The following is a 23,688-nucleotide window of genomic DNA, read 5'->3' as shown; positions in this document are numbered from 1 at the left end:
TCCAGTGCAGCTGGGCAGCTCTGTGCCCGGGCTGTGTATAGTACCCTGTCCCCAAAACATTACGCGCTGGGAAAAACAGGGTGAGTTTTGCTTGACCTGAGAGTCATGTTTCCCCACTGGCACCATGACAGCATCCCTCCTCTCCAGCACTATTGCAGGCCAGAGAACAGACTGGAAATGACTAAAAATGAAAAAGCCCTTAGGACAATCACGAGGCTAAGATGGCTACTTTATTTAGTAAATGGTCACACCCTCGCTCTACGGAATTGTCCTTCAGACTGAGCTGCGGTTCGCCTTTGTAAAAAGCTAGAGGAGGCAGGAAGGCCCAGAACCCTGAACCCTGTTTGCTACCACAGGCCTCAAACAAAACCACTGCACAGGACCCTAAGGAGCCATCGCACGAGCACAAAGGACCTCCAGTGTTGACAGCCACATGCAGGGCCTCCACTGTTCCCTACAGCACACCTTGGGATGGGGCAAGAACCTCCAGCTGTAGAGATGGTAAGCCCTGGCCCCTGCCCTGCCAGCTGCTCAGCTGGGCAAGAAGCAAAATATATGAAAATACTTTAATTATTTCTTCGAAACAGTTAAGAAATAAGGTTGGTTGGTTGGTTGTTTTTACAGTTCCAGTAGAAAAAAAGTTCACGTAAGAGCTTGGCCCAGGCCAGGCCCTCCCCGGGCAGACTGGCCTCTCAGTAGAAGCGTTTGTTCCGCTCCTGGCGCTTCTGAAACACCACGGCACCCACTACAGCACAGACGATGATGCCCAGGAGCGCACACAGCAACAGCAGGAAGACCTTCCACCCTGTCAGGGGCCCGCTTCGGAAGTTTCCAGTGGGGTCATCCACATTGTCTGTGGAAAAAGAGAGAGATTAGTGTATGCAGCATGAAGGGGCACCCCACACTGGCTCCATGACACTTGCCAGGAGCTCCCAGCTCACACCCAGCACAGCACCGACACGGGGCAGGGGCCAGATGAAATGTACTTGGAACTGAGGTGTAACTTCAAAGGCCACAGGATGACCCACAAGCAGCTCAGTCTTGTAGTCCCCGTGGGTCCCTATGGCCTGCCATTGCTCAGTTCCCCCGCCAAGCCACAGGGGCAGGACTAGGGACGCAGTGGAAGCTTCAGAGAAGTCAGCCATCAAGTGAGAAAACAACTTGGTCAGTCTCTGGCTCCCCTGCCCCTGGGGATGCAGGTGGGGCACAGTTGGGAGCAGGAACCAGAACTGACCAAACGGCACCATGTGGAAAGATTAACTTAGCTCTACAACCAACCAGAATCTTAAAGATGGGCTGGAAGGAGGGCTCAGGAGCTGAGTGTATATATGGATACACTGCTCTTCCAAGGCTCCAAGTTTGCTTCCCAGCACCCATGTTTGGTGGCTCACACTTGCCTGTAACCCCAACTCCAGGAGACCTAATACCTCTAGCCTCATATAGACACACACGTGCGCGCGCATGCGCAAACAGTAAAAATTAAAGACCTGAGATGTCGAACACCAGGCCAGGTGGGTACACCAGTAATTCCTACACCCAGGTTAGAGGCCGACTTAAAAGGGCAACATCACTGTCAGCCACACAGTGAGTTCAAGGGCAGCCTAAGCTTCACCAAGATACAATTATCTTTAAAGTGAGATGTCATATCACATAGGCCTGTATTTTCAGTGGCTCCATAGTTGGCAGTCTGTGGCTTTAAGGGGAAGGAAATACAGGTGCCCCTCCCACCCAGAACACTCAGTGTAAAACAGAACCACACTAATGGAAGGAACCAAGGCTAGGATCTCTAGGTTAACCACCACCTCTCTCTCTGGCTGAGCAGGCCTAGGAGTTAGCCCCAAGTGGTTCACAGAAGGAAGGCGTGCCAAGGTGTGCTAGGCGGACAACAAACTGAGCACACTTTAGCGCAGGAAGAGGTGGACACTAGGCTCACATGCAAGCTGACTAGGTGTCAGAGCCTCAACGGAAGACAGCATCTCATTCTTCTACTCAAAAACTCACCAAACTGACCTGACCCAAAGCTCCTGGCTTCCAGTTGAAGAGGCCAGAGCACAGCCACAGCAGGACCAGAGTCCTCCTGGTGTAAAAGTGACTTTTATTCTCCTGGCTCACTTGTTGTCTGGGAGGCTAACTGCCTCTGTCTTCTAACCTAGGCCTAGTCCTGGGAGCTTCTGGCCTCCATGCAATCTAATCTAGACCTAGAATGTTTTCAGCCTCTGAGACTTAGTGCTGAACAAGCTCACCCTTTCTTGTTCTTTCTGAGCTCTGGGCTGGGTGGTTCAACTCAGCTGTTCTGGCTCTGGCTCAAACTCTTCTCCCAACTGAATTATATAATCTGGCTTCTACTCCCCCCCGCCCCCCCCCCCCAAGAATTGCTCTGTTGGGCCTCAAACTAACTCAGTAATCTGCTCTAATCTTCTGGCTTCTTCTCATTTTCTGGTTCATTCCATCTTTACCTGAGTTTTCTCTCTGCAACCCATCTCTCTATTCCTGTCCTGTTAAAACTGTCCCCCCCCCCTTTAAAAATGTATTATTTATATAGTATTCTGCCTGCAGGACAGAGAAGGCAACAAATCTCATTATAGATGGTTATAAGCCACCATGTGGTTGCTGGCAATTGAACTCAGGACCTTTGAACAGCCAGTGTTAAGCCTGAACCATAAGTAGCTTCCCTTTTCTCTCCTTGTAAGAGTTGAGCGTATCCTATTCTGTCAAATCTTCTCTTGTCACCTTGTCTGCCACTCAATTAGACATCACTTCCAAACATGCGTGCTTCCTTCTACACACTAGCTTTACCTTTGAGATTAAAGGCATGTCTGTGCCACCACTCCTGTACCTAAGCTCTGTACCAGGCTGGCCTTGAACTCAGAGCTGTCTGCCTCTGTCTCCTGGGTTAAAAGTGTGTTTGTAATCCAGCCAGAACACACAGACTTAGATTTTGGATGTGCTCTCTACCAGACAGCCAGGCTCTAAATGAACATTCCTCTGCACCCTGGAGCCCAGGAGGCAGGGCTGTACGTACACATACCTTTAGGGGACTTGAGGAAATTGACACCAGGTTCGATCTTGGTCCAGTCGATACTTTCCTCCTCAGGCGTGCGTTCCACCATGAGCTGGAACAGCTTGATGGAGATGATGTCATGGTTGTCTACAGGGCAGAGAGTGATCCTACCTCAAGATATGGCCTGCTGCTCTCCACAAAGAAAAGCTGCTTCCTCAGGCAGAGAAGGGCCAGCCCTGAGGAGAGCAGCCTCCTTCCCGGCAGTCTCCTTTCCTAGGCAGGCAGCACTTCAGGCTGAAATGACCCCAGGGGGAAGGGCAGGGGTGCAGCTCACTACTAAGCATGTGCTTAGCATGTAGAAAAACCTGGATTTGGAGGTTAAGAGCACTGACTGCTCCTTCAGAGGTCCTGAGTTTAATTCCCAGCAACCACATGGTGACTCACAACCATCTATAATGAGATCTGGTGCCCTCTTCTGGCGTGCAGGCATACATGTAGGCAGCACACTGTATATGTAATAAATCTTTTTTTAAAAGCCTGGATTTAAGGCTTCCCCAAGCCCCAGCTTGGGGAAGTTGGAGTGAACCCAAGAGAAGGTAGAATACAGAGAAAAGCACTAGCTTTGATGTTTGCAGTGACACAGACCTAGGACTTCAGGGCTCAGCTTCTTTGCAGAATGGAAGCAATAATGCCCATCTTGAGGCATCACCATGGCCAGTGCGTGAGCCTGCCCAAGTAGTGCGGGGGACATATAGTGCTGAGCAAACGATAGGAACTAAAAACAGAACCAGATAAAGGACAGCGCCATCATCCTAGGACTGCCTGAGAAGCCCGATACTTCCAAGAACAGGAAGCAGCCAGATGGTCCTGTCAGAGACCCACGTGCAGGCTGCAGATAAACAAAGGGGCAGTCAGCAACGAAGCCTGAGACCTGGGAAGGGCGCTCTCCAATGCTACTACAGGCAGGAAGCTGCTCCAACCACTGCAGAGGAGAGGCACTGGGGTCTGCCACGATGCGGCGCCCGGCCAACTCCACACGTAAACTCAGTGAGGCAAGGATGTTTGGAGTCGGAGGTAGGGAGCTGGGATGAGACAAACAGCTACTCAGTGGAAGCAGCTGGCACCCAAGTCAGGCAGGCCACCTGGAATGTGACACAGGAACATACAGACCCTTAGAGCAGAGGGCTGCGCCTTGAGAAGCAGCTTTGGAGTCAGACTCTAGTGGGTTCTGCCACTTCCTGCTCATCTTGGAGCAACTCTTCTATTCTCATATTCCCTTGATTTCAGCTTATGTGAAAACTGGACGAAACCACTACCTAAGGAAACAGTAGCTGTGTGCTGCATGCTGCTGATCTCAGTATCTGGAGACAGAGGCAGGCGGGTCTCTGTGAGATTGAGGCCAGCCTGGTCTACGTAGAGAATTTTAGGACAGGTACAGTTACATAGAGACACACACAGCCCTCCAAACCCTGGCGACTGCCTGCCTGTTGGTGCCTGGCCCCGACAATGCTCTGAATATCAGCAGAGCCATCAGCCTTGGGGCTACTCCAAACAGCACCGAGGAACATCTACCGGCCACAGGCCAACATCTGTTCTATCAAGAACTCTCTGCAGACTGGATATAATCCCAGCATTGAGGAGGCTGAGGCAGGAGAATCACGATTAATTTAAGGCCAGCATAAGCTACATAGTGCATTCCATGCCAGCCTCAGTCTAAGAGTTAGAGGCTATCTCAAAAAGTCCAAACAAGAAACTTCTGCAAACATAGGGATACTGTCAGATGAAATTCCGGGTAAGCCAGGGGACAGAAGGAAGAAGGGATGTGATGGGTCCATTACTGAAACAAGCCTGGCCAAGGCTGCTGAAGTCTAGGGATGGGAACTTAAAAGCAGCATCAGAAAACAGACACTCTGGGGCTGCGTGGCCTTGTGTTCTTCCCTGACGAGAAGGGAGGCCTCTGGCTAGAGGGCACATCATAGCCCCTAAAAGAGTTTATCCTGAGGATCAATAAGCTCTGCCAGCTCATGCACATCTTGCACAGTTCTGATCAGCAGGAGCTGGGCCCAGACTAGGACCTTTCTAAGCGTCCCTACTAGACTGAGTCACAGTCAAGAGCCACCATTAAGCACTGCCAAGGCTTGGTGACCCAGCAAGGCCCAGAGCCTTGTAAATTGAGGAGTGACACAACAGGAACACAAACACATAGCTAATACACACTATGAAGAAAATAAAGCTAGGAAAGTCATGGGGAGATGCACACGGAGTACATTAAAGGGGATGGGTTTCAATGGGACTAAGAAAGTTAATACTTAAAATGCTAAGGAGGGCCGGGCGTGGTGGTGCACACCTTTAACCCCAGCACTTGGGAGGTAGAGGCAGGCAGATTTTTGTGAGGCCACCATAGTCTACAAAGTGAGTCCAGGACAGCCAAGGTTACACAGAGAAACCCTGTCTCAAAAAACCAAAAACCAAAAGAAACCAAAAACCAAAACCAAAAACAAGATGCTAAGGAGATGAGCAGGTCCCAAGCAGAAAGGACAGGACAGCTGGAAGTCCCCTCAGCACAGGGAGAAGCCGAGGCCTCGAGGAGGTACAGGGAGGGGCCTGGCATACCAGCTGGGATGGTGGCTGTTACAGTCCTGAGGGCAGGGCTAACTTTACAGGAGCCAGGGACAGGACGGCAGAGGGCTTTGTATAAAGGGGGCGCCATGTGGAAGTGCCAGTGAGAGACAGTGACTCAAATGCAGCAAGGACAAAAAGACAGGCAACAGTGTGAGACAAAGTCCATGACGACACCCAGGCATTTCACCCGAGACTAGAAAGGTAGGGATGTCATTTACTCCTTGATGACAAAGTCAAGGCTCAGACTGAATAACTTTGTTTCTATAGATTTGCAGTTGGAGATCCACAAAGCTACAACACTCAGAGCCAAAGTCTCCTGCCACCTGGAGATAAAGGAGAAACGAGGAGGCCAAGTGACGGCAACAGGCCTGAACCTTGGACACACCAACATTTACAACTGATGGCAAAACGAGGAAGACTCGAGAAAAGCAGAGGAAGGAAGCGAGTAACTGCTGAGGACAGATCCTCTCACACACTCACCAGATAGGTCCCCAGTGCCAGCAGAGGCTCCAAAGTAGTACCCGGTGGGCAGGCGCACTCCCGTGATGTCGATGCAATTCTTCCACTCATTCTTGTCCTCCAAGTCAGTCATCACCTGGAGTCAGCAGGCAGGTCAAGCACACGCCCAGGCCCCAGCCAGCTACCTCCTGGAGCCTCTCTGCAGAACCAGCACAGACCCAGTGGCCTCCCCCTCATGCCTGCTCACCGTGAGGCGGCCCCGGGAGTAGCGTACAGCCAGGAAAGTATCATGGTCTCGGTTGCGGAAGTCAGCCGTGCAGCCTGCCAACTCACTCCAGCGGCCATCTTTGCTATGATCGTATGACAGGGAGCCATTGTTCACCATCACCGAGATGTACGGGAATACACGCTGGAACCAAGACACTGGTTACTCCGCGCCCAGCCAGCCTGTGGGCACACACCATCCCACCCCTGGAGGATCCTTTTGCCAGGACCAGAGCAAAATCCTACCCCCAACCTCAAGCCACTGCCCAGCCCCTGTAAGCCTGCTCCACAGGAGAGAGCAGAGCCCTACCTCAGTGGTCTCATCATTGGGATATGTGTCCAGGAAGATGGCTAACCCATGGAAGTTGTCTTTGCTTCCAAACACAGGCCCTGGAATTAGGAGACACTTTCAGAACAGGATCACTATGGAGACCACCCACGCACAGCTCAAAGGCAGCCTAACAGAAGTAAGAGAGCCCAACCATCGATACCTCATCCAAGAAGGAAGGAACCTTGAAGGACAAAGCAGGGGGAAGGGCTGGCCCCTCTCAGTACAGAGAACTTAAGACTGAGGCCCAGCAGCACAACTGCCATGAGTTCAAGGGCAGCTTCAGCTACACAGTACCAGGCCAGCCAGGTCCTGTCTTAAACAGGAAAAAAGGAAGGAAAAAAAAAAACCGAAAACAAAAAACTAAGGCCTTAACTATGAGGGGCAGCCACTAAGGCAAGCATTAGGGTACTGGCAGTGCCAAATCTGGGACACAAGTATGGAGCCACACAGGAAGAACCAGAAGCTACAAGCGACAAATTTTCAGCAAGGGTCCCGGAGGAAGCGCTTTATGCTTTGCTGGTTGTACAGTCTTTGCAAATCAGCCTTTGTGTTTGGCCTTTAAAAATGGCAGAATGGCCGGGCGTGGGGCACACACCTTTAATCCCAGCACTCGGGAGGCAGAGTCAAGTTCGCTGTGAATTCGAGGCCAGGCTGGTCTACAGAGTGAGTCCAGGACAGCCAAGGCTACACAGAGAAACCCTGTCTCGAAAAACCAAAACCAAAACCAACAAACAAACAAAATGGCAGAATGGGGCTGAAGAGATGGTTCAGTGGTTAAGAGCACTTGCTGCTTCCCCAAAGGTCCTGAGTTCAATTCCCAGCAATGACATGGTAGCTCACAACCATCTACAATGAGATCTGGTGCCCTCTGCTGGCAAACAGGCACACATGCGAGCAGGATATATATAAATAATAATTTGTTTTAAACTGACAGAAGGGGCTCATGAGATAGCTCACGTCATGGAGGCCTGTCGACTGGAGTTCCAGCCACAGAAAATGCATAAAAGTAGAAGGACAGAACTGACTTCACAAAGCTGTCTTTTGAGCCGGGCATGGTGGCGCACGCCTTTAATCCCAGCACTCGGGAGGCAGAGGCAGGCGGATCGCTGTGAGTTCAAGGCCAGCCTGGTCTACAAAGTGAGTCCAGGACAGCCAAGGCTAACACAGAGAGACCCTGTCTCGGGAAAAAAAAAAAGGAAAAAAAAAAAAAAAAGAAAAAAAGAAAAGAAAAAGAAAAAGAAAAAAAACAAAACAAAAACAAAAACAAAGCTGTCTTTTGATCTCCACATCTGCTGTGGCATGCATGGACACACACATACACACAAATATTTTTAAAATATATGGGAGAATGGCCAACTTGAAAGACTGAGGCAGAAGGAATACCTTCATGTTTAAGTTGCCTGAGCTAGTAAGTTTAAAACCAACCGAGATACATAGTATTCAAAGTCTCAAGGGCGGGAGAGATGGCTCAGAGGTTAAGAGCACTGGCTGCTCTTCCAGAGGTCCTGAGTTCAATTCCTAGCAGCCACATGGTGGCTCACAACCATCTATAAGAAGATCTGATGCCCTCTTCTGCATGTAGGTGTACATGCAGATAGAGTATTCATATAAGTAAAATAAGAAAAAGAAAAAGAAAACCAGTCTCTAAAAACCTAAAAATAGTAAGTAGGCCAAACAGTCAAAACCATTATCAGAAGAGGCAGGGTGGCACTGAGCTACCGGACCACCTGCCCCGTCCAGAGCAAGGTCAGCAGTCTCCCCATAGAACACACGGAGCAACCAGAGGCAGGCCACTTGCCATGCCTGTCCCACTGGCCTGGTGGGCCTCCCCACCTGGTACAAGGCGGTCTCGGGTGTACCACAAGGCGATGCCATCTCCATGAAGATTCTTCTTGCCTGTGCCGTGGACTTTGAAGTGGACATGCATTTCCCAGTCCTTGAGGAAACATGGCTGGAAAAGGAGTAGAGGCCCCTCAGTTACCAAGGCTTTCAAATAAGCTGGAGTGGAGCCTGGCACTCGCTGGTCCACATGCTTCCCCCACCCCATCAAAATTAGGCATTCATTTTTATGTAAAGGTCAGGCAATGGGACCCTAGGAGCTTAAATGAGGGAGGGAGGCCAGTGGTGTCTCCAGGTTATGTGAGGCCCAACCTCTCCCAGCTCAGGCCTTTTTCTCTCAGTCCTCAGCATACGACGCCAATCCTGTTTTGTCATCCTCATCCATAAAGTGCCTGTCTTGGGATCTTAGAGAGGATTACCAGCCCCCATTTAACTCACATACTTTAAATTAAATAAACTTAAAAAATACATATTTATTATGTATACAGTGCTCTGCCTGCATGTACTCCTGCATGCCAGAAGAGAGTACCACATCTCATTATAGATAGTGTGAGCCACCATGTGGTTGCTGGGAACTGAAGTCAGGACATCTGGAAGAACAGACAGTGCTCTTGACCGCTGAGCCATCTCTCCAGCCCCTGCCCCCCACATTTAATGTAAATTAACCCTATTCCTTTCTACAACTCTCGGCTTCTCTTCTGAAACAGGGTAGCCTTGGCTGTCCTAGACTTACTTTGTAGACCAGGCTGGCCTTGAACTCACAGAGATCCTCCTGCCTCTGCCCCCCTTCCCCCCGAGTGCTGGGATTAAAGATGTGAGCCACCACTGCCTGGCGAAACATACTCTTATTGTAACCAGGAAATTTTCAATTAAAATATTACAAGATACTGTGTCCCAACACGGCAATGCGGCTGGTGCACTGGTGCACTGCCGCACCAGCTGCATGGAAAGCAGGCAGTGGGACCCACCCTGGCCACAGAGTCGGAGCCAGAAGGATGTGCAGGACAGCACGCAGCAGCAGCAGCCTCTCCAATGCTGGAATCTCACTGCTCTGGGCACAGCCACTGATTTGGACGAGGGACAGCTAGCCATAAAGACAGAAGGACATGGCCAGGCATGGTGGCATACACCTTTAATCCCAGGATTCAGGAGGCAGGCAGGCGGATCTCTGTGAGTTCAAGTCCAGCCTGACCTACAAAGGGAGTCCAGGACAGCCAAGGCTACACAGAGAAACCCTGTCTCAAAAAAAAAAAAAAAAAAAAAAGGCCAAGGACCCTGACCTAAGGCCTGCTGAAAGAGATGGAGGCCTTGTCCAATTTGGGTCTGACATTTTTGACTTTATTTTTTTGGTCTGAAATCTTAAAAGTACACTAGACGGTCACCCAGGGAGGGACTCCGCTCCATGTTGAGTCCTCTTCCCTGGAATCAGGGCTAAGTGGCTGTGCCACTCCTCAGCTTTCTTCTACAACTGTACAGATGCAGCCTCAGCAGGGGTGACAAAAAGCAGGCATTAGAGACAGAGTGTGAATGAAAACCCAAGAAGGCAGAAACTGTGTCCAAAGAATTAAAAGACAATAGCAGACTTGGGAGTTCGAGGCCAGCCTGATCTACAAAGCACATCAGGACAGCCAAGGCTATACAGAGAAACCTTGTCTCAAAACACAAACAAACAAACAAACAAATTTCAGAGGATATGATAATGGACTGACAACAACAGATGAAGAGATAATCAATGTAGCCAAGGTTACGCAAACAGAAATACCAAGAATGGGGCAGAGGGGGAAAAAGAGAGGGATTCAGAATTGAGAGTAAGATCCCAGAGGAAAAGGAAATTTCCAAAATGAGACATAAGAGACTGGAGCAAAGCAGCCCAAGGCCCCAGCACTGGCCAGGGAGAAAGTCCAAGTGCACAGTAGCCTTAAGACTCTGCTGAAACACGGACATGGCACATATGTGTACTTGCACATGTACAGTTGTGTATGTGATGTGTTTGTGTGTGTGTGTGTGTGTGTGTGTAGGATTGTTTTTGCAGTGTCACAGATCAGGTTTGGTGCATCTTCAGACCTGTCGTTTTATTTTGTTTTGTTTTGTTTTTCAAGACAGGGTCTCTCTGTGTTAGCCTTAGCTGTCCTGGACTCGCTTTGTAGACCAGGCTGGCCTCGAACTCACAGCGATCCGCCTGCCTCTGCCTCCCGAGTGCTGGGATTAAAGGCGTGCGCCACCACGCCCGGCTAGACCTGTCATTTTAAAACAGGGTCTTGCTATGTAGTTCAGGAAAGCCTTGAGCTAACAAACTTCCTTCTTCTGCCTCTTCCATGCTCAAGACATCTATACAACATATCATCTGGGTACCTATTGCTCAGGATAACCATTTAAAAAAAAAAAAAAAGGTAGAGAGATGGCTAAGCAATTAAAAAGCAGTAGCTGTCCTTCTAGAGAACCTGAGTTCAATTCCCAGCACCAGCGCCTGCCTCTAACTGTAGTTCCAGATGATCTAATGGACCTTCTGGTCTTCAGAGGTAAACATCAACAACAACAATAAAAACTCTTGAGAAACAAGCGAATAACTTCCAGATTTAAAATGAGGGTAGAGAGATGGTTCAGAGGTTAAGGGCACTGGCTGCTCTTCCAGAGGTCCCTGCTCAAGTCCCAGCAGCCACATGCAGCTCACAACTGTCAGTAACTCCAGTCCTAGGGGACTTGATGCCCTTACACAGATATACATGCAAGTAAAACACCAATGCACACACAAATGTAAATAAATAGTAAAAAGGAATTCTTTAAAAGAGGGAAAATGAGTACGAAATGTCTAGTTGAAGTTGTCAAGAGCAGGGAGGACAGAGAGGAAAACAGAGAGAGAGAAGGCTAACCCTGGTATGTCGCCATCTTATCACATGTCAATGGAAGCCAGGAGATGAAATGCAAAGCTAAGCTGTGTTACTTCATCACTCATTCATTCAGTGCTGCGGGGCTGGGGTTGAACCGTCCTGTCAGATAACCCATTTCCCCATAAGCTCTCAGCAAAACTGGCTACAGCTCCCTTTCTTATCTCTAACCTTTATTTATTATTATGTGTGTGTGGGGGGGGGGGAAGCACATGAGTGTGTCTAGAGGAAACTGCTCTATACTCATTCCTTCCTTGGTGGATTCTGGGAGTCCAACTCAGGTCGTCAGGCTGGGCAGCAGGCTCTCTTTCCCGCTGATCCATCTCGCCAGTCCTTATTTTTTATGTTAGATATAAGGGTTTGCTAAATTGCTCTGGCTGGCCTTGAACTCACCCCGTAGCCCAGGTAAGCCTTGGATTTGTGGTCCTCCTACAGGAATGTGCCAACAGTTCTAGCTTTAAAAAAAAAAAAAGATTTATTTATTTATTACATATACTGTGTTCTGCCTGCATGTGTGCCTGCACGCCAGAAGAGGGCACCAGATCTCATTGTGGATGATTGTGAGCCACCATGTGGTTGCTGGGAATTGAACTCAGGACCTCTGGAAGAGCAGCCAGTGCTCTTAACCATTGAGCCATCTTTCCAGCCCCACCCACTTTTTTTTTCAATTGCAGGTGATTTTACAATATTTCAAAATAAAAGTTTTGCTGGGAATGGCAGCTCACACTTGTAACCAAAACACTTGAAAGGCATTAGCAGAAAGATTTAGTAAACTAGCCTCAAATTCGTTATAGATGGGGAAAAAAGGGGGAGGGGGGAACAAAATCGCTGGGTGTGGTGACACATGCTTTTAATCCCAGCACTTGGGAGGCAGAGGCAGAGGCAGAGGCAGGACAGATCTCTGGGAGTTCAAGGCCATCTTGGTCTACAAAGTGAGTTCCAGGACAGCCAGAGCTGTTACACAGAGAAACCCTGTCTCGAAAAACCAAAAAACTAAAATAAAATAAAAAATTTAAATTCCAGGGATAGAAATCCTTGACCATGGCACAATTAAAACTAGGTACCCATAATTTAAATGTACCAAACTACCCAAATCATTTTCTCATGTAGGAGAGAGGCAGAGGCAGCCCAGCTTCTCTCTCAAATGGCTTCTTTGTTACTGGTGGTGCTTTGAATAGGGAAAGGCCCCATAGCCTTTTTTTTTTTTCTTCCCCAGACAGGGTTTCTCTGTGTAGCCTTGGCTGTCCTGGACTCGCTTTGTAGACCAGGCTGGCCTCGAACTCACAGCAATCTGCCTGCCTCTGCCTCCTGAGTGCTGGGATTAAAGGTGTGTGCCACCACGCCCGGCTTGGCTCATTTATTTTATTCACTCATTCACTTGTTTATTTGTTTCTGAGACAGGGTTTCTCTGTGTAGCCCTGGCTGCCCTGGACTCACAGAGATCTACCTGCCTCTGCCTCCACAGTACTAGGATGACAGGCGTGCACCACCACAGGTGACAAGGGAAGAGAAGCACACTTGCAAGGTCGGTGTCAGGAAGGGCAGACAGAAACAATCCTGTGGGACCACAGGCCTCAACACCTTCATGCACCCGCTAAAGAGTACAAGAGCAGGACGCCTCCAGGTGACTTAAGTGGGTACAGTGTGGTTTGGAATTACTCCGAAGCTGTTTCGTTCTTATCCCTGAGTCCACAGAAGTCCCAATACCTTGTTATCACACCAGAACAAGGAAACCAAAAAACCTTGAAGAAAACAAGTCAATTTATAGTTAGCTACCTTCTACACTTCTCCTTGAACAAAATAAAGGGCAGATGTGATCAATCAACTGAGAAATCATTACAGTGACATATGTCTGTAGTCCCAGCCCACTTGGAAGGCTGACACAGGAGGATCACTTGACACCAGAGTTCACAGCCAACCAGGGAAAGTTAGCAAGACTCCATCTCACAAAACAAAACAAAAAGCCAGGTGTGGTGGGATACCCTGCTGTATTATAATCTGTACTACAACTACAAAGCTAAGTAAACATCTTCCCGGCATTTGTGAATGTGAGTTTCTACTCTATACGCTGACCTGGTCCTGTGAGGTGAGAGGTGGCACAGCATGTGAAATGCCTGCTGAACAAACACAAGAACCTAAGCCTGGACCCTGGTACCCACTCAAGAGCAGAGCAGTGGGCACTGAAAAAGGCAGATCCTGGGGTCTTGCTGGCCACTCAGGCTAGCTGAAGTGCCAAGTTCCAGGTTCAATTAGAGACCCTGCCACAAAAAACAAGGTAGTAGGTGCACAGCTTTAATCCCAACACTCTAGAGGCAAAGGCAGGCAGATCTGAGTTCAGGGCCAGCCCTGGTCTACACTGCTGTTGTTCCAGCCAGCCAGGGAGTCATATCTAAACTAAAATCAAAATACCTACTGTGGGCTAGGGCGATAGCTAGTTAGCAATGTGCTTGCCCTGCAAACATAAGGACCTGTTTGATTGCGGAACCCACAGCAAAAAGAGCCTGACACATGGAGTGCATTCACATTTCCAGTGCTGGGAACAGGGCAAGTGAGTGCCTGCAACTGGCCAGATGGCTAGCTCCAGGACATTGAGACAAGGTGGCTGGCTCCAGAAGAACATCTAAGGTTGACCTCTGCCCTCCACACACACGTGCACACAGTTGCACCAAGACACACATCCCCCTAATGTGCTCTGGTGCATGGTGGGAAAGCCTGTGATCTCAGCACATAGGAGACTGAGGGGGAAGATCAGGAACTCAAGACCATCCTTGACTATGCAGCAAATTTGAGGCCAACTTGAACTAGACCAGCTCATATTTTTTATTTGTTTTTTCCTTTCCTTTTCTTTTCCTTTTTGAGACAGAATCTCTCTATGCAGCACTGGTATCCTTGATCTACAGACCAGGCTAACCTCTACCACTGGCTAGTTTGTTTTTTCAAGACAAGGTCTCAAATTTTTAATTTTTTCTTGTCTCAAGCTCCTGAGTGCTAATAATAGAGACTAACATCATCTAAACAGTCCTGTTGCTAGGCATGGTACACGCTTTTAATCCCAGCACTTGGGAGACAGAGGCAGGCAGATCTCTGTGAGTTCAAGGCCAGCCAGGTCTGCACAGGCAGCTCCAGGACAGCCACGGCTATACAGGGAAACCCCATCTCGTTATAAAATATAACTATTTGGTATTCTGGAAACAGCACCCTTTACAAGCTTTCTTCAGAACTCAGAGTTGAGCCAGTGCCCAAATAGGCACCCAACCGTCCCTCTTGCCCCTTTGCAAATATTGATGCCTAAGACAGTTTCTTCAGGGGAGGGATGCTGTGCTTTTGTTTATGTGCAGATGCCAGAGAGTGTTGAACAGCCTAGAGCTAGAGATCCAGGTAGCTGTGAGGCCCTCAGCGTGGGTGCTAGAAACACACACTCAGGCACACAGACGCAATCTCTCCTCTGCAAGAGCAGCGAGCGCTCTTAAACTGCTAAGCCACACCTAGCCCCTCCACCACATTTTTAAAGAAAGTGTCTCTCGCCAGGAGGTAGTGGCGCACGCCTTTAATCTCAGCACTCGGGAAGCAGAGGCAGGTGGATCGCTGTGAATTCAAGGCCAGCTTGATCTACAAAGCGAGTCCAGGACAGCCAGGGCTACACAGGGAACCCTGTCTTGAAACCCCCCCCCCCCCAGCCCCAAGAAAGTATCTCTCTCTGACCCTGGAGCTCACAGGCATGGCTAACCTGGCTGGCCAGGCAGCTCCAGAGTCCTCTTGCTAGAGTTACAGCCAGTCAGGCCCCAGGTCAGGTGCTGAGTACTAGGGACTTGAACTTGGGTCCTCAGGCTTGTACTACAAGCACTATCCTCAGCCACTCAGCTGCCTGCTCAGCCTCTGTATCAACTTTTTTTTTTTTTTTTTTTTTTTTTGGTTTTTCAAGACAGGGTTTCTCCGTGTAGCCTTTGCTGTTCTAGACTCACTTTATAGACCAGGCTGACCTCGAACTCAGAGATCCACCTGCCTCTGCCTCCCAAGTGCTGAGATTTGAAGGCATACGCTACTACGCCCAGCCTGTATCAACTTTTTAAAAGACTCCCTAGATGCAAGTGGAGTGGCCTCTTCAGCCTTCCATGCCCTGCAGCCCAGACATCAGGCACTTGGAACATCTACTGGCCTCTGAGCCACAAGACAGCTCAGAGAAGGCAGGGAGGGCCCTCAGGAAGGGTTTGCTCATCCAGTGCCTCTCCCAGTGGAATACAAGTGAAGGAGATTCAAAATCACCTTTGCAGTTCTGTGAGGAAGAAGTATTTCTTTAGAAACATTAAATAGAAACACCTAAGACTTCCAAGCAGTTTTTTTTTTTCAAGAAGCATAACTGTTCTCCAAACATCTACAGACTATCAGCAGGGTCCAGGAGCTGAACGAAGGAAGGCTGTGATGCAACCAAAGCAACTGCAGGATGCTCCTGGTTCTGCGACAGCACCAAGCCACTAACTACACTAACCTCCAGCCACTTACAAGCCTACCTGAGATCACTTCCTGCGGTGTATCTATTACTTATGGGTAAATCCATGTCCTAACAGTTCTATCAACACTTTCATCTTACTTTTTACAAAACCAAGTATAATTCTATATTGAACTCATGTGAAAAATACCAGGCTACATTATCACCTCAAAAAATAGTAACCAACCTATATACATAGTTCACTGGTGAAATGCTTGCCTTGCTTGGCATGCATAGGTCCTGGGTTCAATCTACAGCACCATGGAATAAACTCAAAAAGAAAGAACAAAAAAAGTATCTGAAAAGACTAAACAGAAGGATACAACAGACTGTGATTCGGGGGAGATTTATCAAGCACTTGGTGTGTGTGGCATTTGAGCGGAGACTTAACAGATGAGAAGTAAGCAAGGAGCAGTCATGACGAGCCAGGAGGCACTGTCCCAGACAGAGTGAGCGAGTGCAAGGGTCCTGAGGGAAGAAGGCAGCCAGACAGGCTGGAACAAACCGACAGGATGACTGGAGATGCCAGTCACCAAGGGACACATTGTGCAGACATAATGTAGTTTTCCATTCATGAAACACCCAGGGCTCTCAGGCTCAGAGCCAAAGCTGAACGAAGAGAGTGAGCACAACACCCCTAGCAGCAGTGTGGGGGCACAAGGCAGAAGGGGGGTGCCCGAGGCGACAGGAGGACAGGGCAGACTCCCAGAACTAAATGACAAAATCAGCCCAAAGGTTCAAGACAGAGTAATGGTGCGCAAACTGGGACACGGGCCGGGAGTGTAGGCGGTGGCAAAGGTCAGATCAAACAGGCTAGACAAACATGTTCCTAAGGTCAAGCCATGACCTGGCCCCCGTCTATTCCTTTCCTCACCTTTCCCAACACTGCACAGCACTGCTCCCACAGGACAAGACAGTGGCACCTCACGCTTCCGGTTCAAGGCAAAGGCCACAGACACAAAACTGCCCGGGCATCCAGTGGAGATACAGGCCGGTGGGTGACAAGACTCGCAACCGCGCACCAGAGAAAGGCAATTAGGTCTGCTAAGTATGTTAAAGAGGTTCTCCACTGCCAACCGGAAGGCATCCAGTGTATCCAGTGAACTGATGAGGGTGGAGACCACAGGGATCCGCTGGGATAGTGTTGATTCCATTAGGTGGCAATACTGCCTCGGCATAAAGTCATCAACTCTATTCCAACCACGCTGTTTGAGAATTAAAGCTGATAATAAGGTGTGGCAAGGTCGGGACCCAACACACGGTAAAACACTCAAGATACAGTTTCATGCTTCCCGCGTTTCAGTGGGTTCAATTTGGTATGACAACTCGTGTCTTGTTCCGTGACTGCAAGGACACTCAACTCTGCGCCTTCGCTTCTTGCTTCTTTTAAGTCGTTAAAAATAGGGGGCGTCGCTACTTACCTTGCATGGGTTCTGAAAAAGTTAAAAGAGTAAAGTGTGGAGCACAGCTTCCGACACACAGCAACTACACAATACTCACTCTCTCTTACGACGTGTGTGACCAGGACAGAAAACAGGCAGGACAAAAAAAAAAGGGGGGGGGGCACGCGTATATACTAAGCTTGTCACTGAGCGCTCGCGTCTGGCCTCTCCCGAAACACTCACCTGGTGGTTCCAAATAGAGCCCTCTTTGCTGCGCTCGTCGGGGGTCAGACGCACGTACTGGCTCGTCAGCATTGTGCTGCCTTGGAAGTCCCAGAGCGGCATGGAACTGGAACCTACCCCTGTGGGCAGAGACGGGCATCGACAGGTGCCCAGAAGGCCGTGCCAGAAACCCCACAGCACGGCTCCGCTCTACAAAAAGGGCAATGCCCTCCCCGATCCCACTCCAGTCCCACATCCTCACCCTTGCCTTTCTCTCGCCGCAGGCCTCACCTTGGTACGGCTTGATGAGCGAGTGCTCCCGCTTGAGGTGTTCGCTGTTGCCGTCGGTTATATCCGCAGCCACCGGTCCCAGCAACAGAAGAAAATGGAGAAATGTGGCGGGGCCTGGGCCGGGGCCAGGAAGCCCAGGCCTCCCTGGGCACCGCTGACCCCAGCCCCAGCCCCAGCGCCTAAGCCAGGCCTCGGCCGCCATTCTCCTTTTCTCTCGGCCACTTCCGCCCTAAGACTTCCGCCTTCCGTGTGTCTTTTCTAATGGTCTCCGGCCGGAAGCCCTCCAAGCTAGTGCCACAGAAGAGTTAAGAAGGAAAGCCTCCCAGTCCGCGGGATGGCAACCTCATTGGCTGGACAGCCTCCTATCCTAGTGAAGCGCGGTTCCATAACTTTGGAGACTCCTGGTCGCCTGTCAAGGGGCCACAGTCAAGGAGGAGGGGGTGTCTTACGATCGACAAGAGATCGAACCAATCATGGAGCAGCACGTTTAGGCTTGTGGGCCAATGAGAAGCACAGTTCTCTTTTGCGCTGGAGGAGAGCGAGTGGCGTCTTCAAAGTGGAGCGTGCTGGAACTTGTAGTTTTCGTGGGCTAATTTCGCAAGTTGAGAACTGCTCAGTCCTAAGCTTCTGGACAGATCCTGACTTTGAAGTGACCTTTCCGAGTAACTGTGGGAAGAGTAGCACTGGAGTGAAGTAGAAAGTTTGGAGTCCAATCCCAGAATCACCTTGGACTCGGTGGGTGGGGCAAACCTTTAAGCCATCTCTAGCTCGCACCACGCCTCTAGCGACTTAAAAGAGCCCGGTAATTTGAGGGCCTCTGCAACGCCCCCCTCCCACCCATTACTTAGGCACAGTCAGATTGAAGCAGGAGAGGTAGACCAGGTCCTGACATGGGACCTCATTGAAGGCCGGGAGTCATCTGGCTCTGAAAAGTGTCAGTTCCTGTAAACACACAAAGTGCCTGTGAAAGGTCCAGGACAGCTAGCTTTGGATAATTGAACAACGGTGGTCTGTAGCCAGGTGCAGTTCTATTGTACCTGTTTATTTAGTAAAATATTTAGCTGCCTATAAACATATATATATACACGTATATACACATACATATATGTGTGTATATATATTGTGGGTTTTTTGTTTGTTTTTCGAGACAGGGTTTCCTTGTGTAACAGCTCTAGCTGTCCTGGAACTCGCTCCAGCCTGGCCTCAAACTCACAGAGATCTGCCTGCCTCTGCCTCCCAAAGACTAGGACTAAAGACATGTGCCACCACCACTGGCTTTTTTTTTTTTTTTTTTTTTTTGCCTTCGAGATATGGTTTCTCTGTGTCGCCATGGCTGTCCTGGACTCACTTTGTAGGCCAGGCTGGCCTAGAAATCACAGAGATCCACCTGTTTCTGCCTCCCAGGGGAGATCAAAGGCATGCACCACCACGCCCAGCTTAGCTGCCAGTATTTTTAAGTTAAGGGACTTAAATTTACATTAGAGCCAGGTGTGGTAGCTTACAAAGTGAGTCCAGGACAGCCAGGGCTGTTACACAGAGAAACTCTGTCTCGAAAAACAAAAACAAAAATTAATTTTTTATATTTGAAATCCTGATTTCCTGATTTCAGCGTCTGCAGAGATGATCCAGCAATTAGGAATACTTGTTGCACCAGGCTGGCCTGGAACTCACAAAACCCACCTGTCTCTCCTTTCTGAGTACTGGAATTAAAGGCATGTGCCACTATGTGTGGCCTCCCATATACTTTAAACCATCTCTAGATTACATATAATACTTAACAAATTGTATGAGCCGGGCATGGTGGTGCACACCTTTAATCCCAGCACTCGGGAGGCAGAGGCAGGAAGATCGCTGTGAGTTCAAGGCCAGCCTGGTCTACAAAGTGAGTCCGGGAGAGCCAGGACTACACAGAGAGACCCTGTCTCGAAAAAAAATCAGGCTATAGGGCATTTTCTTAACTAGAGACTGATGGGAGAGAGTCCAGTCAATGGTAAGTGGTGCCATCTCTGGGTTGGTGTTCCTGGGTTCTATTAGAAAACAGGCTGAGCAAACCAGTAAATAGCACTCTTCCATGGTCTCTGCATCAGCGTCTGCCTCCAAGTTCCTGCCCTGTCTGAGTTCCTATCCTGACTTCCTTCAGGGATGAACAGTGATGTGGCAGTGTGAGCCAGCTGGGTGTGGTGGTGGAGGCAGAGGCAGGTGCATCTCTGTGAGTTCCAGGCCAGCCTTGTCTACAAAATGAGTCCAGGACAGCCAAAGTTTCACAGAGAAACCCTGTCTCGAAAGAAAAACAAAAACAAAAAACAAAACAAAACAAAGTGTAAGCCAAATAAACCTAATCCTCCAGAAGTTGTTTTTGGTCATGATATTTCATCACAGTGATAGTAACTCTAACTACAACAAGAAACAAAAAATTTAAATTATCTTCCATTTATAGTTAGTTGAAACCAGGGATATAGACCCTGCTGGTATGAGGGTTGTGTTTATAACTATGTGTGTGTGTGTGTGTGTGTGTGTGTGCGCGCGCGCGCGCGCGCGCATAGATACAGAGAAAGAGTTCATACACATACAACAAAAGCCCTCTGCCTCTCCCAATGGGTGCCTTCTTTCAGAGAGTCACCCACACCTGTACAAACGAGGGTGTGTGCATTCCACTGAACTGCAACTGAGGGCTGAGTGTGTCAGGTACAGTCACCACTGAGTCCCCAAACTTTATGAAGGTGCACATGGGAAGTAATTAACTGGTGAAAGAACGTTTGTTCCAGGACCTGGAATTGGCTCGTGAATAATGAGCAGGAGTTTACAGGGAGATGGCCTGAGAAGCACTTCTCAGCCAACGGAAGTGGAACTAGAGGTGCGAACCTCAGGAGGGACGCAATGGTTTGGAACAGATATGCAGTTCGTGGTATCTGGGCATCGTAGCACATCCCTATAATCCCAACACTTGGGGAGCAGAGGCAGGAGGATCAGGAAGTCCAAGGTCATCCTCAGATACATAGGCGCTTAAGGCCGCCTGAGGGCTCCTAGAGACCCAGTCATAAACAAGCAAAGGTGTGGAAGTGGAATCCCCGGCAGAGAGCCGGTGTAATGGATGATCTTCACTGTCAAACTGACTGGATTTAGAATGACCTTTGAGACACATCTCTGGGTGTGCTGCGGCGGCATTTCCAGAACGGTACACGGAATCGGGAAGACCTGTTCCAAACGCTGGAGTCCTGGACTGAGGGAAATGGGCAAAGCAAGCTATGCAACAGCGTTCACCTCTGCTTCCTGCCCACAGAATAAATGTGAGCATGGTGCCATGTGGTCAGATAGACAGTTCACTGTCTTCTGATCTGTCAGAGTGATGGGCGCCATTCATAAAATGGCCCCGAGGGCCAAATGAAATCCTGTGAGGAGAAGACCTTGTAAACCAGAAAGCACTCCAAGAAATCTTGGGTCCAAGGCACAGCAGATACACGACTTCAGCTGTGTCACACAAGCCCCCTCACAGGCATGCGACTCAGTTATTTGTTTACTCTAGTGCTGGGCATCACAGCACTTTGCACACGCCCACACAAGCACTTCCTCTCCAGCTTCATAAGCACTTTAGTAGCCCAGACTGGCAACTCATGACAATCCTACTGCCTCAGCCTCCTGAGTGCTGGGATTATAGGACTGAGCTGCTGCATAAGCACTTGTCTGGTTGTTTGTTGTTTGTTGTTTGTTTGAGACAAGGGCTCTTGTAGCCTAGCTGGCCTCAGGTTAGCTCTGAAACAGAGGATGGATGATCTTGAACTCTCTGTTCCTCCTTCCTCTATTGCTGAGACTGCGGGTGTGCACCACCGTACCTACTTTTCTGCAGTGCTGGGGGACTGAACCTAGGGCTTCATATGTTAGGTAAGCACTCTACCAAATGAACTATATTCCTCACTCCACAAGCACCTTAATAACGTCATCTTTGCCACTGCTCCAGTCCCTAAAGCGACCCAACTTTACACACTTTACATTCCTGCCTTGGTGGCCCGGAGCAAGGTGTTCAGAAAGAGGTAAGTACACTAGGGTTGTGATAGCTACTCTAACAAGTGGACTCCAACATGTGCAATGGCGTCAAGTTCATTTCTGAGGGCTCTCAGAAGTATCCGCAGCTGGTGTTCCAGCTTGACAGTCCATGCACTGGTACATAGATGGGCCTTGCTTCGCTCTTCTTGTGACTCCACGATCTTCCAGGGTCTCATCATCTTCTATATCCAGCCAGGAAAGAAACACTGAGGCAGGAGGATTCTGTGAACCTAGAAGTTCAGGGCCCATCTAGGCAACACAGTGAGGTCTCAGGGCTGGAGAGGGTGCAGCAGGTAAGAGCACGTACTGCATAGGACCCGCATTCATCCCAGCACCCACAGCTCACAACTGCCTGGAAGTTCAGCTCCAAGGTATCAGATGCTTCTGGCCTCCTCATGCACTGACACACACATTCTACACACCTACACACAGACATACACAACAACAACAATAACCAAAAAGCAAGACAAAGCACATAGTGAGACTTTGTCTCAAAAAGCCAGGTGAGGCCGATGCTACGGTGCTAAGGGTGCTACTTGCTACCAAGCCTGACGATCTGAATTTTACCCCTGGGACCCAAGTGGTAAGAGGAGAAAACCAAGCGCTAGAGAGGTGGCTCAGAGGTTAAGAGCATTGACTGCTCTTCCAAAGGTCCTGAGTTCAATTCCCAGCACCTACATGGTGGCTCACAACCATCTATACTGAGATCTGATGCCTTCCTCTGGCATGCAGGCAGAACACTGTATAAATAATAAATAAATAAATCTTAGAGAGAGAGAGAGAGAGAGAGAGAGAGAGAGAGAGAGAGAGAACCAAAGCAGGGTGTGGTGGCGCATCCCTTTAATCCCAGCACTTGGGAGGCAGAGGTAGGCAGATCTCTGTGAGTTCAAGGCCAGCCTGGTCTACAAAGTAAGTCCAGGACAGCCAAGGCTACACAGAGAAACCCTGTCTCAAAAAACCAAGGTGCGGGTGGGGAGAAGAGAGGAGTGAACCAGCTCCTGAAAGTTACTCTCCGGCTTCTCTGCCACATCACCCACACATACAATAAATTAATTAGCGAAATAAACTTTTTTCAAAGAGTGCCTTCTCCACACACATTGAAAGCCTAACTATAATATTTGGAAATGTTGGAGATGGAGCCTTTGGACAGAAATTACATCATATGGAGGATGGATCGGTTATGATGGAATGACTGTCCTTTACAAGAAAAGACAGGAGAGAGCATGCTTCCTTTCTGCATGGACATAGCAAAAAGATGGCCGTCTGCAAGCCAGGGCTCATCAGAACATAAATCCATCAGTTCTTTCTTTCTTTCTTTTTAAAATAATTTTTATTTAATTTTAATTTATGTGCATTGGTTTCAGATCTTGGAGTTACAGACAGTTGTGAGCTGCCATGTCGGTGCTGGGAATTGAACCCGGGTCCTTTGGAAGAGCAAGAAGTGCTCTTAACCACTGAGCCATCTCTCCAGCCCCCGTCAGTTCTTGATCTTAGACATGCCAGCCTCCAGAGTGGAGAGAAAGAAAAGTCTGTTGTTCAAGCCACCTGATCCACGGTATTTTTTTCTTAATAATTAAAAAAAAAAACACTTTTATGTGTATGACCATTTTGCCCACCTATGTGTCTGCACACTACCTGCATGCCTGGTACCCTCAGAGGCCAGAAGAGAGTATTGGGTCCCCTGGATCTGGAGTCACAAGCAGTTATGAACTACTATGTGGTTTTTGGGAATGAAACCCAGGTCCTGTGGATGAGTAGGCAGTGCTCTTAACCACTGAGCCATCTCTCTAGCCTTGTTTGTTTGTTTGTTGGTCGGTTGGTTGGTTGGTTGGTTGACAGGGTATTGTTATGTATTCCTGGCTTAT

General features: G+C 49.0%; 1 protein-coding gene and 1 pseudogene across 2 annotated transcripts in view; both read right to left on the bottom strand.

The window, feature by feature from the left end:
* Window positions 1-23,688, bottom strand: part of LOC311605065 (small ribosomal subunit protein uS2-like) — a 986,626-nt pseudogene that overhangs the window by 882,754 nt on the left and 80,184 nt on the right. The window lies entirely within an intron of this gene.
* On the bottom strand, window positions 208-18,212 carry LMAN2 (lectin, mannose binding 2). Its single transcript, XM_084795817.1, has 8 exons — window positions 17,783-18,212; window positions 17,513-17,631; window positions 8,511-8,628; window positions 6,657-6,736; window positions 6,330-6,491; window positions 6,104-6,218; window positions 3,029-3,148; window positions 208-853 (listed from the first exon to the last, which is right to left on the bottom strand). Exons 1-8 carry the CDS (start codon window positions 17,982-17,984, stop codon window positions 693-695), a joined length of 1,077 nt encoding a protein of 358 aa, XP_084651943.1. The 5' UTR covers window positions 17,985-18,212; the 3' UTR covers window positions 208-692.

Source organism: Acomys minous (genome assembly GCF_964271855.1).
Source record: "Acomys minous genome assembly, chromosome: 9".
NCBI lineage: Eukaryota > Metazoa > Chordata > Mammalia > Rodentia > Muridae > Acomys > Acomys minous.
Note: the sequence above shows the minus strand (reverse complement) of the source record. Positions and strands in the feature narration are given on the sequence as shown.

Coding starts and splice junctions, on each gene's coding strand:
- LMAN2 (XM_084795817.1), bottom strand. CDS start 17,984: ATGGCGGCCGAGGCCTGGCTTAGGCGCTGGGGCTGGGGCTGGGGTCAG. Junction 17,632..17,782: donor GCTCATCAAGCCGTACCAAG/GTGAGGCCTGCG, acceptor CTCTGCCCACAG/GGGTAGGTTCCAGTTCCATG. Junction 6,737..8,510: donor CCGAGACCGCCTTGTACCAG/GTGGGGAGGCCC, acceptor TCCTAATTCCAG/GGCCTGTGTTTGGAAGCAAA.